This window comes from Canis lupus, chromosome 10 (genome assembly GCF_003254725.2).
Source record: "Canis lupus dingo isolate Sandy chromosome 10, ASM325472v2, whole genome shotgun sequence".
NCBI classification, from domain to species: domain Eukaryota; kingdom Metazoa; phylum Chordata; class Mammalia; order Carnivora; family Canidae; genus Canis; species Canis lupus.
The window spans coordinates 47,184,953-47,201,888 of NC_064252.1; the positions used below are offsets into that span (position 1 = coordinate 47,184,953).

Here is a 16,936-nt window from a genome sequence, read left to right on the forward strand (position 1 = left end):
ATTTAACAAGCTTGCGTGTCCCTCTGCTTCTGCAGTGTTCTAGTTGAGTGTCACTCTCAAGTGTTGCTGACAATGAAATGAACTCATTTTTCACATCTGTATCAGTGTTTCAACAACCAGGGCCTGGCAAGTATGAATGAGAAAAGTTACCAACCATGGAAGAAAGTTTCATGGATTTACAAATTTGGTAAATGTGGTTCTAAGGTCTCATTCAAAGCTAAAACACATTTTGTAACATATAATTATTCCCTAACAGAAAACAATCAGCAACTGGCATCAATATTTCCTCTGCAGTTGATACAGTTTCTAATAGCCTAAGAATGTTTTTAAAAAGTGGTATTTGAGATAATGCTATCAGTATCCAGTAAAGGAAAAGTTGAAAATACTCACTTCTTTATTTGTGCCAAAGCAATGTTATTGATGAAAACCATATTTGAAAGTCCAATTGAATGTTCAAGTCCATTTACCATCTTCTGAATCTCCTGTATGCTTTCTACATCACCCTTCATGGCACATGCCTGAATAAGGCGGGTCACTGCTACCCTAGAAGGTATCTGCTTCAGATCCAAGGCCATTTTTAGTGTTGTTAGGGCCTCTACAATAGAAGAGCAGGTGACAGAGTTTTTCTTTTATGAATTGTACTAATGCATTTTGAAAACCAGCTTTTAAATACGAGCACCAAATGGCTACCCACAAAAAGCTATGAATAATTTATTCCAGATTACAGAAAATATTAATACTTTATGAGAAACCTAAAACAAAATAATGATTTGACTATAAAATATCAGAGAGCAGAGAATTTCTTCTTTAAATCACAGAGAAAATACAAATGTTACTGACAGAATGTGGGTTGCCTTCAGAAATAGCATTTAGTGACTAATTTCAAGAAAACTGGCATGTTCAGAAAAATAGAAATCCAAATTTTAAAAATTAAAGAGTCTCCCAAAATATTACAACTTCTACCACATTCATGCTTTCCCAGATTTTATTAGACTCACAGTTTACCTGATTATCAAAATCTTCTAATATCCCAAAGATTCTTCCTTGAAAACAATGTCTCTTTCTAGCCTAAGAGCATCGATTATGCAGCCATGGCCAAACTGGAACATTCAACTTCCACACTAACAAATTCATTTTACATGACTGAATATTTCATAGATACTTGCTAGCATTCATTTTTCAAAGAAAATAAAGATTATAAGATTCCCTTGGATAAAGCCACAGGATTTTTTTTTTGTAAGTACCTGGTTATGGATAAATATGGACTATCCTTCTGATTTATGGACTCATATGCCAGTGAAGCAAAATCATCACATTAAAGATAAGGTGGTAGACTGGAGGGAAAATGTAATATTTAGCATAACAATCACACTACTGCTACCAAGAAAAACTTCCTGGCTTTTTCAAAATTAAAGCAATGTAACCTAGAAAAAAACCTAAGACTTAGGAACTATCTTCTACAGAAGAATGGGGAAAAGCTAATAATTAAACAGTCTATTTTAAAGTGCTACAGTAAAAAACATAATGCATTGAGGGTTTATTACTGAGTAAACAATTTTTAAATACTCCAATCTACAATCTAAACCAGTGATTCTCAGATGGGGAAAAGAGAAAATAGGTAGTTTACATGGCACATTCATTAAAATTTTATAAATACATATGTATATCTAGGAAACAAAAATGTTATTTATTTTATTTTAGTAATACAATCTGTACTTAAAAAGCTTGATAAAATTTTCTTAACTGGTAGTCATACAGAGATAATCAACTTAAAAAATATTATTTTAACTAAGTATTATCTGCTAGAGAAGAGTTTCTTACCATTGGATCAAAAGAATAACAAAAATATGAAAATGAAAAAAAATATGAAAATGATAGTGATGACAGTAACTAGCATAAACTGAACATTTTCTACCTTTGCCGAGCATTTACTACATACAAACACAGCTATACTCAACTTCTGAGAGAAGTACCAATTTTACAGGTGAGAAACTGAGATAGTTTAAATAATGTGCCCAAGGTCATATTGCTAGACACCAACCCAAGAATCCAACACCCTAGAGCCTGCATCTATGGTTACGTGAGAGAGAGGACTGGGACAGTTTATTATTTTACGTCTATCCTAAGGGAGCATGGGACCTTAGAACCTAAATCAAATTCCGTAACAGGACTTGCTTTCTATATAGTTTAGGACCTAAGGGGCACCCAAAATGGTACCCACCCATACTCTTCCCCTTTTCACAGTCACCTTAATTTCCTAATAATGATTATATTGCAAAGGTGCCACAAATCAGCTATTAATATTCCAGAATAGCATTTGCTTATAAAATTATATTAAGATTAAACTGGCTTTATTTTTGTTTTAGATAGGACTGAGAAAAAGAAACCTGAAAAGGATTTTATTTTATTTTAAAATTTATTTATTCATTCATGATAGACACAGAGAGAGAGAGAGAGAGAGAGAGAGGCAGAGACACAGGCAGAGGAAGAAGCAGGCTCCATGCCGGGAGCCTGATGCGGGACTTGATCCCGGTACTGCAGCATTGCGCCCTGGGCCAAAGGCAGGTGCTAATCCGCTGAGCCACCCAGGGAACCCCGGAGAAAGGGATTTTAAAAACTGGAAGCTCTAGTCAGCCACGGAGCAAGATAAGAAGACAGAGATTGTGCCAACACCATTCCCACCCTTGACAATGATCACGGTACTCTAACAACAGGTTAGGTGATGGCAAGGCACAGGAGGTGGTATGTGGGAGTGGAGGTGGTAATGTCATGGCTCCTGCTCTCAGCCAACTTCCAGATGTACTAAATAGCTGAGAAGAATAGATGTGAAATCACATCATAAAGTTTCTTGTAGTTTTCACAGGGCACCAAATATATAAGTGGAAGACAGTAGTCAAATTAAACAAATTCAGTTCACATTCAGTTCAAAAATTAACCCCTTGAAATTAAAAAAGTGTCATATCTTTATCTCCATGTTTACAAAAAAATAAGCTTATTTATGTGGGGAGCAAGTTTAACTTTTCAATGTTTTACAATTTTTTACATAAAATATCAACTTAACAAAAAGGGGTTTTTTAAAATAAAAAACAAAATGAAAGCTTTTGAAGTTTTAGTAACAAGCCCTGTCCAAAAGGACTCTCTAGGTGTGCTGGCCCTGCCTGGGGAAGGAGTGCTGAAATACAAACTCTGCAAAGAGAGAAATCACATACATACTCAGTCTTAATCAATTAGGAGGACATCTAAAAACCAGCACATTTAAGAATTATAGGCAACATTAAAGTTGCACAATTAGCAACTTCCTCCTCAAGGATGTGAGATTATTTTATAAACATGCAAATCAAGAATAACATCATTATTACAGACCGAGGAAGAAAGGAGGTATCCTATTGAACAGTAGAGAGCTTTTTCAATGTTGCTTAAAGATTTCCTGCGTGGGTTTTGTTATACTGGCAACACCATGATTTTAATGGTTTGACTGTACTGACTAAAATTCATATTTAAAGCCCAAGGAGAAAAGATGCTTACCTAAATTTAAGAGAGTCATCGTGTTTTCCCCTTGGGAGTTCACTCATAAGACTTCCAGATCCACAAATACCCTCCACTAAACAAACAGCCCCCTTTCCAGTCTTCCCCAAAATCATCTCTGGAGCTTTCTGGGGTTATCTTCTGAACGTTAATTGAAAAACACTAAACTCCAAACAAACACTGTATTTTATTGCTGTTGGTATTATGAACAATTGAAAAAGTATTAGATTAAGTTTAAAAAATCAATATTATAATCATTTGGTGCACAATCTCACACATTTAACACTCAATTTAACTCATTTGCTATCTCACACACAACCAACACAATATGCAAGAAACAACTGCTGGGAATTGTTTCAGATGCTCTAAAGTATGTTAATTTCCAAAGCAAAATGACTTGTGCTGTGAATTTTAACGCACTTGAAAGCCTGTACTTTCTCTCGTTCTGGAACACAAATTTTGCATGTCTGAAGAGCTGTGATTCATCTTAAGAAAACCCATCTTGTGTTAAATGGAATGGAAACTGGACTAAGTGGTCAAATGACAAGTACATTCATATTCAAGCTGTATTATAAATGCATGTACAGTAATTTACGTCTCTCAGCTACCACAAAAGGCTCTTGATAAGCAGGTAATTTGCTAAATGGACTCCTTTATCCAAGTATTCGAAGGGCGTTACAAGAAAAATCTGCAGAGGCATTAATGTGACGTAAAGGTCAAGCATTGTGACATACCTTTCAAATAATCCCGCCTAACTTGCGTTATGATGAGGAGGCTGTTGGCAGCATCGTTCAGTGTGAAGCCCTTGATGTGGGTCTCAGCGCTAAAAGAAGCAGACATTTAGAAAGGAATTACTGACATGCTTCTGATACGATAATAAATGGTTGAGCACCAAGGTGAAATTATAAAAACTACTGTTCGTATGTTAAAAATATTGCTGCAAAATATCGACCTGGAGACAGCTTTTGTGTTATCCTGTCAATGGTTATAGAAGGATAATTTTTTTTTGCATTCTGACAGATGACAAAGTTGGAAATGAGCAACAAAAGAAACAAAGTACAAGATTTTTTTTAAACAATCGGTTCAGATTCTTGAATGCTGACATATTAGATGATAAAATAACTGCATGCCCTGCATTGTTCTGCTGTATCCTAAGCTGGATACTTTTTCCTCTTTTCTCTACATTCACCATAATTATAAAATGTAAAACTATTCTTTCAGCAACAAAAATGAACATTTATTTTCAGCACTGTATATTTTAAATATAAACGAAAGCATATTACTAACTAACACCATATCATTTGGTTGATTAATTTTCAAATTTCTGTCATCTAGATACATACAGTTTTTAAAGGTGAGCGTACTGCAGAACTAAAACCATTGTTACATTAAAATTAAAAATTTCACACAACCACCTTGTCCCAGCCTTTAGATTTGAAACAAAATCTCCCAACTTTTTAAAGCTCAAGAGCAAAAATCGCTTTACTTCTGACTAAAACCTATGTGATTAAAAAACAACCCTCGGCTGAGATGATTTCTGTTTGCTACACTGTTTGCACATCTCCTATGATGAAATTTCGGCATCCTTAATGCCCCCAGGGTTCATCTCCCGATTAGGAAATCTCCACAGGTCACAAGGAGCAAAAGCAATTGCCACCATTTGCCTTATCAAGCTCAGTGATGATCTTGCTGCCAACAATCTCGGCCTGCCGCCATGAACATCTAAGCCGACCAGATTGAGAGAAAAGCAGGGTCACTGCTAAATTATTCTCGTCAATCCCAAGAAAATCCTCCAAAGACACTGTGACGTGCCCATCCTCTCAGTCAGTCACTTCCAGCCACGGAGATTCACCCCTGCAGTCCCCGACCACAGGATTTTCTTATCCCCCCAACCAATCCTCTTAATCCCACCAAAGCACCCATTGCTCAGTTTGACTTTTTTCCTTTGTCCCATCTGTCAAAGCTCTTAAGTCAACAACTCGTGCATGAGACTATAAACTGCATAAAATAAAGGATTTACTTTCTCAATCTTTAGCATGATTAAATAAACAGAAGGCACTATTAAAATTAAGCTCACTTCTTAAGCCAACATTATTACATGTATTATACCATATTTACGTGAAAATATTACCTAAATTCATTGAAAACACGCAGTAACAAAATTTCCTTTTAACTGACATCAAGTGTGAACTATCAGCCTTTCAAAAACCTCAAAACACAGAACATTTTTTTCAATAATCTCTTCCTATCTCAAGAAACTGCCTATTCAATAGAAATACAAAAGTGGGGATTAACAGGAAGTCAGAAACTCTCCCCACCTCTATTATATACTGAACATCTATATTTTACATATATACAAACTGACCATTCCAAACCAAAATATATTCCAAACTAGCCAAATGAGAAAAAAACTACAAAAAGTTACTGGCAAAGATCTCTGTGAACAAAGATCTCTCTCAAACAATAAAAGAATAAAAGAAGTTTATACTTCTGACCCATACTTCAGATCTTCCCTTTTATAAGAAAAAAAAAAACTAGTCCAGAGCTGTCAAATCAAATTTCCCAGATTATGGGAACATTCCTTATCCATGATGTCCAATAAATAAGGTAGTCATTAGCCAGCCACATGTGGCAACGACTGTGATAGAGGAATGGAAATCACAATTTCCTAAAAATACAGTTTAGTGTTATCAGAGATTTAAAATAGTAATCTCCCTTTCTGCTCTTTGAATAAGCAGTTCCCCTCCCCTTGAAAGAATTCATTGTATCTAAATTTTGAAACATGGGGAAATGTAACTCTAACTAAAAATGAAACAGAGTTGGCCAATTTTTTAAAGGCTGCTGTTACTGTTACTTTTGAGGTTCCATAACTTGTAGGAAATGTTTAAATTACCTTATTGATAAAAATGAAGAACTCTCACTAGAGATCAAGTGAATGCAACACATCAGAGACAGCAAAAGGTACAGCAAAAAAAAAAAAAAAAGACTGCATTCTTTAGTTCATAGAGAAAACTACTGCTCTTAAGACTGAGTAAGTAGAATCATGCAAGTAAAATAACAGACTAAAATAACCCCCAAACAACAGATTGCTATCTATGAACTGACAATAACAGTACCAAAATACATGGGGGTGCTGCTACTTGCTACTGGGGCTCATCTGGTCACACCATAATACAATAAAGATGGCCATTAGAAAAAGCAACAATTCTTTTTTTACTCAGGGCACTGGTACAACTGGAAGAGATGACCTAGTTAGAAGCTTGAACTACCACTTCTGAATTTCCAGCCAAGAGTTACTTTCAAAATAACCCAAGATAAAATTTTTTTAGATTTATTTGAGAGAGACAGTGAGAGAACCCACTTGGATACACATGCTCCTGTGTGTGTGTGGGGGGGGGGGGGGGGGTACGGGTGGGGTGGTACAGAGGGAGAGGGAAAGAGAGAATCTCAAGGAGACCCTGTGTTCTGAGCACAAAGCCTGACCTGGGATTTGACCTCGTGTCCCTTAGATCATGACCTGAGCTGAAATCAAGAGTCAGAAGCTCAACAACTGAGCCACCTGGGCACCCCCAAGATAACAATTTTTCATAGTCAGATATAACATTTTTTTGGTTTCAAGGGAAAGGATTAGGTACCCTGATTAGGTACCTACAGGCACCGTAAGGCTTTGCATCTAGGATTCTCTTAGGCCCACCCAGCTAGATGTGGAAGGCAGCTGCAAAATACTCCTGAAAGGATAACATAGCTAAGACAGAAGTGCCCTCAAGAGTACTGAAAGGCTTCATGAAGATCTAGAGAAGGAGGGAAGGAAAGATCAACCTACATTTTACACATTGTACATATAGGGGAAACAGAAGGGCTGTGCTTGCAAGCATCTTCTAGATCAGTAGTTTTCACACTTGTGTGATCAAGATCCAGTCACACACAGTAAGAAAGGTTTCACACTACTTACCAGTGCACATATAAATAAAACTCACAAAACTATCTTTACCACTTGAAGCGCTTCACTATTTTCTCTTCTATTTAAACAAAATGTTGGTTCTGTCCCATTAAAGAGACGGACTATGACTCACTGTTTACAACATCAGTTTGAAAAACCACCATCAGTGAGCTATTTTCTTCTTTTTTTAAAGATTTATTTATTTATTCATGACAGAGAGGGGGGGGGGCACAGAGACACAGGAGGAGGGAGAAGCAGGCTCCATGCCAGGAGCCCGATGTGGGACTCAATCTTGGGACTCCAGGACCGCGCCCCGGGCCAAAGGCAGGCGCCAAACCGCTGAGCCACCCAGGGATCCCAGTGAGCCATTTTCAATGAAAGGAATGCACACTGCATGAATGCTCTAGGATGAGGAAAGAAGACGGTTAAGCCTCTATTTCTAAATCTTATCCTCTGAAAAATTTCTATTTTGTGTGTTTTAAAATATACTTAACATGCACTACATTAGTACAATGCACTATTAATGGTATATGATCAAAATGTTTATGACGTGATCACTGAATCACTTGGGTGGTTAGTAAAATGCAGATTCCTGGGCCCCACACCAGATCAAATGAATCAGAACCTTTAGGATGGGCTGTGGGGGATCTTTTCATGCTACCAGAATGTGAGGTTCACCATTCTAAAACAAGCCCAATAAAAATGAAAACAAAAACAAATGATAATCTGTATTTTGGGGAAGTATTTCAGAGATTCCTGTTACCATCCTCAGGATTAAAAAATTTAAATACACTTTCCTTCTATGCTTCTGTCCCTTCACTTAATCACAGCCAGTTCTCAACATAAAATGCTCCTTTCTGTTCTCTGCCCCTGCTCCTCCCAAATCACTGTTGCTTCAGAATGCTGCTGATTACATGGGCAGTATTAGGATAGAGTTTAGGTAATAATTTTCTGAGAAAAGTAATTTTAGGAAAAACGCCCACCCCTTTCCAATGATTACAGATGATGGTATACTGTTCAATGTCAAATTTTCCAAGTGACTAATTGAGCATGTCTTGAGTATTCTAGAGATACGTAATTTAATTAGCAACTGAGTAAAAACACACAAATGAGATAAAGAATACATTAAAGACTTGAACTTTTAAAAAGTGTTAGTGAGAGTGTCGTTGACATAGGATATACCAATGATGATTCAAGACTGTGTGTGTGTGTGTGTGTGTGTGTGTGTGTGTGTGTATATATATATATATATATATATATATACACACACATACATACACGGTGGGGATATGTGTGTATATATATGTGTGTGCGTGTATATATATACACACACACATATTGTACTTGTATATAGATATATCTACACACCTATATACATGTGTATGTATGTATTTCCACAGACAAGTACAGTCATATACACTTTTCAAAGTAATGAAACACAGTAAATATGACCCTATGGTACACAGCTTTAACATAACAATAGCATTAACACCAGATTTTCCAGCAAACTGCAAGAATGGCAAGCATCCATTTTCTATGCAAGCATTCTAATATTTCAAAAGTAACGTGACTTAAAAATATTGAAGGCCAAAGTCGAGCCAAGAGAGATTATTTCAGAACTTGCAATACACTAGGAAAAGGCTGACCTCTGCCACTGAAAATAAGGCTACTGACTCATCATCAGGACAGGTCTCCATTCAAGAGCAGGTCAGTGATCTGCTCCCTTCTAGACCTTTTCTGGTTAATAACTCAACTTTTCATGATAACTCCTTGGGAATAAGACAACAGAGTCCATTAACTAACACACCAGGTAAGAAAATTTTATTCTTATTCTGGTTAATTTTACTCTAATGAACTGGCAAGAGAGACAAAACCTCTACCACCACCACCCAACTTTTTAAAAAAAATCCAAAATCAAACAAAAAAACACAACAGAAGTATAAGAGAAAGGCATTTAAAATTTGAGCACCGGGATCCCTGGGTGGCGCAGCGGTTTAGCGCCTGCCTTTGGCCCAGGGCGCGATCCTGGAGACCCGGGATCGAATCCCACGTCAGGCTCCCGGTGCATGGAGCCTGCTTCTCCCTCTGCCTGTGTCTCTGCGCCTCTCTCTCTCTCTGTGTGTGTGTAACTATCATAAATAAATAAAAATTAAAAAAATAAAATAAAATAAAATAAAATAAAATAAAATAAAATAAAATAAAATAAAATTTGAGCACCTATATTTTCTCTTCTTCACTCTTATGTCCTTTAACACCTAGAAGGGTTACATCTTTATATCTTTGGTATAAATCTTATTATCATCCACTCACCACATAGAAGAAATGAAGCTCACAGATGGGAGGTAATTTCCCCAATAGAGATTTCAAGTAAGATTGAAACCCCTACCTAAGTTCAAAGCCCTTCGGTATTTTCGTTATATCAGGCTCCTTCTACCACAAAAGGCTCACGGATGTAACTGCTGAACAAGAAACAGTATGATAAAGGGAAAACATTATTTTTCTCTATATGGGCTTCATAAATAAGTGGTGAGCTTATATTAGGGAAAGAAAATGTACTCCACTTTGCAGGGCCAGTAATTTTATTTTTTACCTTTTGTAAAAAATAAAAACAAAACCCCCATGAAATTAGAAAATCATTTCATAGGATTTTTGTGTGTGGTTGAGGATATTCAAGCAGCTGCTACTACAACAAATCATTAGGAAAATCCTAGTGATAGCTGATACTTTTTTTAAGTGACAAGTTTAATAAATGGACTCTTACAATTCTTTTATTTTTTTATTTTATTATTATTTTTTTAAATTTTTATTTATTTATGATAGTCACAGAGAGAAAGAGAGAGGCAGAGACATAGGCAGAGGGAGAAGCAGGCTCCATGCACCGGGAGCCTGACGTGGAACTCGATCCCGGGTCTCCAGGATCGTGCCCTGGGCCAAAGGCAGGCGCTAAACCGCTGTGCCACCCAGGGATCCCCTCTTTTTTTTTTTTTTTATATGGATTTTACTTATTCATGAGAGACAGAGAGAAAGTGGCAGAGACATAGGCAGAGAAAGAAGCAGGCTCCCTGCAATGTGGGACTCGATCCCAGACCCTGGGATCATGCCCGGACATTCAACCGCTGAGCCGACCAGGTGTCCCAATACTCACAATTCTTTCACTTGCACTGCTTCTACCAAACTATCCTTCTCCAACAGTAATTTTATAAGACTGCTGTAAGTTTCACTGTCCAACACAATGTTTTGCTTTTGTGCTTTCAGGAAAATAGTATGTGCATCTGTGAAGGAAAAAAAAAAAGAGATGATGTTATTCTGAAATGTCAAAAGGGAGGGAAAACACCCTAGAGCGAAGCTCCAAAGCCACATATGCATTTGTTTTCATGTTCACCCACCATACCACTTCTCCAGAGACACACACTGAACAAAAGAGCAGATGTGGTCACCCTTCTCATCTTTATAAAAACAAAGTCACAGTATGGGACATGCTACTTAAGCCACATGGCTGGTACCTGAAAGGACTTCCTTTTAAAATTACTTTTTATACTAGCTCTCTGAAGTCAATAAATTATTTTCATGCCAATAAAAATGAGAAATAACTCTTCTGAATTGGTTTGTCAAAAGATGATACCGGTTTCAAAATAAATTGCAAAATACGTGTTAAGGTCCAAATAAACCAGAAGTATAATTTAGATTGAGGGGAGCAAAAGATGCATTTTAAAGCAATCTTTAATCTATAAGTGGGTGGTTACAATGGTTAACATTTCAACACAATAGCATTAAAGTGAATATAGCCTATAATTCTAAAATTAGGAGATCAAATTATTTGGCTACGACAGGACTTATACAAAAACATACAATTTTCAAATATACAGGTATCTAACAAGTAAACTAAGCAACATTTGTTTGACTGATTAACAGTTTTATTTCACTTGTTCACAATAACTGTCAGTGAATGAAAAGATGTTACCAAAAGAGAAGTAACTACACTTTTCAGTCACTTACTTTTCTGAAATAAAATTGCCTGGCTATAAACATCCAACTGAAACTATAATCCACTCTCTGGTGTGTATAAACAAATCACAAAAGAGATGGGGCACCAGTGAACTATCACGTATGACCTTCGATGGGTATAAAGCTCAATGTAAGGAAATATAGTACACACGACTAGGAGTGAACATGGTATTAATGCTCAGAACATTCTGAACTACTTTAGAGGTTTCTGAACAAGTAGACATGATATTTCTATTTCAAAGTTAGGGCAGTTTGCAAGAGCCCTTCAATTAAACTGAAGTGACAATGTCAAAAACATTCTTTCATGCTAAATTCAGAGAAAACTAAAGAGAAAAGGTATGACAGCAATATTTGCATCTTAACCAAGGAAAACAGATAAAATCTATCATTCAGTAATTATTGTCTACTACCCAATAAGCATAGTTTGCTCAATAAAATGTAAGTATAATTAGAATACTTAAGATTAACATAATAATCTAGAAAATATCACTAGTTGTTTTCTAAAATTATAGTTTTTTTAAAAAGATTTATTTATTTGAGGAAAGGAGAGCTGGAGCAATGTGCACGCACATGTGAATAAGGGGAGAGGCAGAGGGAGAGAGAAACTCAAGCAGACTCTGCACTCTGAGTACGGAGCCCCACATGGGGCTAAATCTCACAACCCCAAATCACAACCTTGGCTGAAATCAAGAGTGGAATGTTTAACTAGCTGAGCCACCCTGGCACCTCTAAAATTGTAGTCTTTGTATGAATTGATATGGCTCTGTTTATTATTCTCTATTACTTGGAAAAAAGAAAGAAAAAGGCCATCACTATAATAATGCCCCACACTCATTCACCACAAGTTTCTGGTGTGAAAGTCAGTAAGTATATCCTAAATTACCAGAAATTCGATAAAGCAAGTGATGCATTTCCAAAGTACTTATTTTCTGCTAAGCATTTAAATCCTGAGATATACACAAAAGTAACTAAAAACTCTGAAGAATTAATAGGATAAATATACATTATATATTAAAACTAGAACAGGGGTACATTTATAATAAATACTGTATTATATTTATTTAGTTAATTGGTTAAGCATTTGTCTTAAATAAAAACAATTTTTACAAAGTCAATATACAAAGGCATTCTAGAGCCTTCAAAACAGTTAACTGTATTTTATATTCATTTCAGTCAAATCAGAATTCCACTAATACACTCAAATAGTAATGATGGTCATAATTAATTTTAGATTTAGGTTAAACATATTGATGTTGAAAAACTCAGGGGTGTATACACTAAATATGCTGCAAAGGAAAATGACCCAAAGGATAAAGTTACTCTTCATGACTGAGAAAGCAGAAGAGCTTATTTTTTTACCTCGTAGTATAATTTTCGATAAAAGGCCTATTTTAGTTTTTATTATAAAAGATGTTAAATGCATAGAAAAATATAAAGAATGGTATAATGGACCCTTCTACATACCCATCACCTTCATCTAACAATTATCATTTTGCCAGATTTGTTTTATCTTTGTTCCTTATGGCTTAGCTATTTTAAAATAAATTATAGATATCTTGAATTTCTTTTCATCTCTCTGTACTTCATTATAGATCTCAAAATTTAAGGACACTGTCCTATTACCACCACTTAATACCACTATCGTATAACAAAAATGAGATAGGGGCACCTGGCTGACTCAGTCAGAAGAGCATGAGATTCTTGATCTCAGGGTCATGAGTTCAAGCCCCACACTGGGTACAGAGATCACTAAAAAAAGAAACTTTTTTAAAAAGGGTGGGATAATTCCTTAATATTATCTACTACTCGTTGATAATTTTTTCCAACTTTCCCAAAATGTCCTTGTTAATTTAAAGAACAAAAGAAAATAATTAATATGTGTAAGTTCCATCTCCCTCCTAGAACACTACTAATTTGTTAGAAAGACTTAGATGCCATGTTGCTATTAGAAGACCCCACCATATGGATTTACCTTTGCTTTTCTTTTGTCTGCAGGCCTTCAATAGATCTTTCTGGATATTAATTTCTGCATGTGAGGGTGAAGAATTCACGGAGTGCTTTTCATCCTCATACCACAACTTAAAAACAAAAGTTATTCGGTTAAACAAAAACTGGTATACAGATTGATCTTTTTAGTATAAAACTGGGCTAAACTATGCCCTGTAGTTCTACTGACAATGAAACTTGTTATGCTTACAGTTAAAAACAAATTACCTCAGGTACATCAAATGGAACCTCCTGATTACTGTTTCGAAGGATTTCTGCTAATAATCTTAATGTCTTTGCACGTGGAATAATATTTTCTTCTTGCATTTTATTCCACACACCATCAGCTCTTTGCCAGTCACCATTTATTTCTGTAAAATTTGAGTAAGCAGAAATTAATGAACATCCTAAGAAGAATTCATAAAAATGTTTAGAATTTTTTCCTATTACAGGTTGAAGTAAGCATTATTCCAAATATTGCTTCCAGGCAAAGAACAGGATAACTGTGGGCCAAAGGTGAAAAGACTTTTCTGTATACTTTTTGAGTTTTCAACAATGGAAACTCCTTACCTATTAAAAAACAAAAATCCACAGCCCCCTTTACTACACTTTGAAAATCATGTTAATAAAAAGTCTGTCTTTTTAAAGTAACTAAGAAGTTGCCCATTGTTGAAATCAAAATCAGAAACAGATAGCAATTCAACTGTGCCCACCAGACTTTGGAAAGATGATGGATACATATATACAGTATCATACACAGCTGGGGGTCTAAAGTGATTGGAAGAGCACAAATGTATGATTTTCTTCAAAAATGTCAAATCAACAAAAACAAATCCATTTCATTTAGTAGAATAAGGATAATTCTGTCTCTTCTGCTGACTTGAAGAATGTCTAGGACACCGTGTGATAGATTTTTTTATATCCCAAAAATAACGCCAACAGACTAAGTAAGTATTATAGGGCAAGGGAAGTTTATTGGAAGGAAACAGGCAGATTCCTTCATACTGAAAAATCAAGTTCCTTTTATGTGGTAACCTGATCTTTGCAAACAGCAAAAATTTAATAATTAAGACTTTATTTTTAAACATTCTGATAGGTTTTGAAAACAGAAAAAGGCAAGTCATTTAATAAACTTTTGCTTATGAAGAACTAGAGCAAAATATGAAAAATATGACAATAAGTTCAATACAACTAGTAAGCACAAAGAAATACTGCTTTAAGTGTGTTTTCTAAAATGTTCAAATATGAAGAGTATTTTCATTGTGCATAGTCAGTTCTAGGAAGGGGGCTGTTTCAGAACACAAATGTTCCAGAAAACATACATAAATGTATTTCTCAAAAATACAAAAATACTAAAAGAGATGGGATTTTCCTAGATTCTCTCCACACTTGTCCAACTGAAAAGCTAATGGCTCCTGGAAGTAAAAAAATTCAAAGAACAAAAATAAAACACATTCATGTTCTTTCAGAAATCTGCAACAAAGAAAAAGATAATAGTAGGAAAATTTCCCCGGGTCATATACAGATTGTAGTGATTTTGTATATACTTTGATAATAAAATCATTCACATATAAACCCCTTAAATTTATAATCTGTTTTCAAAACAAGACTCTCATAAGCTAATTATGCTTTTCTTTCATTAAAATGTTCTCATGTAATGTATAATTCAAGAGTAATTTCTCAAGTATGAGAGTATATAAAACTAATTGGATTAAATAAATGAAAAACAAAACCCAAGCTCCAGCATCTGTAATTCTGGAGAAGAGAAAGGTAGAACACTACTGTCCCCTGCCAAAGAGTATACCTAGGGACTATGGAAGACACAGGGAAGGTTTCTAAGAACTGGTATCATCCCTGCTATGATGCTTTTTAGAGATTCATTTTTAAGATAACATGCCTATTCCAAACACTGAAGAGAAGGTGGGTGGAGGATGTACAACTCTTGTGTCTTCAATTGTAACAACTCTAGGAAAGTAATTTTCTTCTTCTAGAAAAGGCACAAGTATATGAAAGCTTCTACTTTAGGAGGACAAGATGTTACAAAGATGCACCTTTAATTAAAACGGAATAGCAACTTATACAAGGAAATATTTCAAAATATATGAAAATTAGATATATATATATATATAGCATGAAACAACTCAGTCACTTATATTTACACACACATCGATACAAAACAGACATACATAAAACACCCACTTTTTTTTTGTTTAAAGGGAAAAAACTTCTTGTAAATATACCTGGATCACAAAATACATAATAAAAATTTGAGATAATCCAACTACTCAGTGTGCTAACATCTGTACCTGTGTGAAATCCTAACAAAGGCACAAGGAGGGCATTATCTTTCGGCCATAATATCCCTTTGGGGCTTAAAATTCCTTCTACCAAGATAACAATTCTACTTGTTACCTGGAGAATCAAACAGCCATAACCTGAGCTGTGACCAAGAACTGGATGCTCTGCTTCTCAATCCCATCATCACATTTCTGGAACTCACGGTTCTCCTTCTTTAAAGAACAAGAGGGCTGACTACTAACTAATCTCTCAGAACTGTTACGTTATACAACCAATGATTTTATTTTATTTATTTAAACATTTTATTTATTTATTCATAGAGACACAGAGAGAGAGGGAGGCAGAGACACAGGCAGAGGGAGAAGCAGGCTCCATGCAGGGAGCCTGACGTGGGACTCGATCCTGGGTCTCCAGGATCACATCTTGGGCTGAAGGCGGCGCTAAACCGCTGAGCCACCCCGGCTGCCCCCACAACCAATGATTTTAGAGACTACTAGTGAGTTTACAAGAATACAAATAGTTGTGGGGCTGTAATTTATGGCTATATGACCAGTGAATAACAACAGTTGGCACTGCATACACAGTCTGTATGGTATTGAACTAAGAGACGAAAATTTCTAGTTCAGGGTTTTAATTATAAAGTCGGTAAGTTTTTTTTTTTTTAGATTTTTAAAAAAAATTATTTATTTATTCAGAGAGAGAGAGTGTGTGTGTGTGAGAGAGGCAGAGGGAGAAGCAGGCTCCATGCAGGGAGCCCAAAGCGGGACTTGATCCCGGGTATCCAGGATCACACCCTGGGCTACAGGCGGTGCTAAACCACTACGCCACCGGGGCTGCCCTAGAGTGGCAAGTTTTTACAAATTACTGATTGAATAGGGCAATTTCTGAATTATGGTCTGATTATGGTCTCTAAATAACCTTCCCTTTAAAACAAGGACTCCAGGTCTGGAACAGAGATTATGCTACACAAGCCTGGATTGACTTGTTTTGCCTGAAAACAATCAAAGACTAGAGAAGTGCATCAAATGACATAGGAGCCTATGTAAAGGAGTCCCCACTGGTCAAAGATGGAACAATCTGAGCACCTACAAGAATAATGGTTACCCAAAAAAAAGGATAATGGTTACAATAAACTGAAACACAAATATATTAAAATACATAATGAACTCACAAATTAAAAAA

At 35.8% G+C, this 16,936-nt stretch overlaps 1 protein-coding gene across 1 annotated transcript in view; it reads right to left on the reverse strand.

The window, feature by feature from the left end:
* LRPPRC (leucine rich pentatricopeptide repeat containing) overlaps window positions 1–16,936 on the reverse strand; it is a 111,287-nt gene that overhangs the window by 11,484 nt on the left and 82,867 nt on the right. Inside the window, exons 28-32 of the mRNA XM_025465374.3 lie at window positions 13,685–13,827; window positions 13,443–13,548; window positions 10,611–10,737; window positions 4,260–4,348; window positions 391–595 (exon numbers count right to left, since the gene is read on the reverse strand). Coding sequence (XP_025321159.1) covers window positions 391–595; window positions 4,260–4,348; window positions 10,611–10,737; window positions 13,443–13,548; window positions 13,685–13,827 — 670 coding nt within the window. The remainder of the gene's footprint in view (window positions 1–390; window positions 596–4,259; window positions 4,349–10,610; window positions 10,738–13,442; window positions 13,549–13,684; window positions 13,828–16,936) is intronic.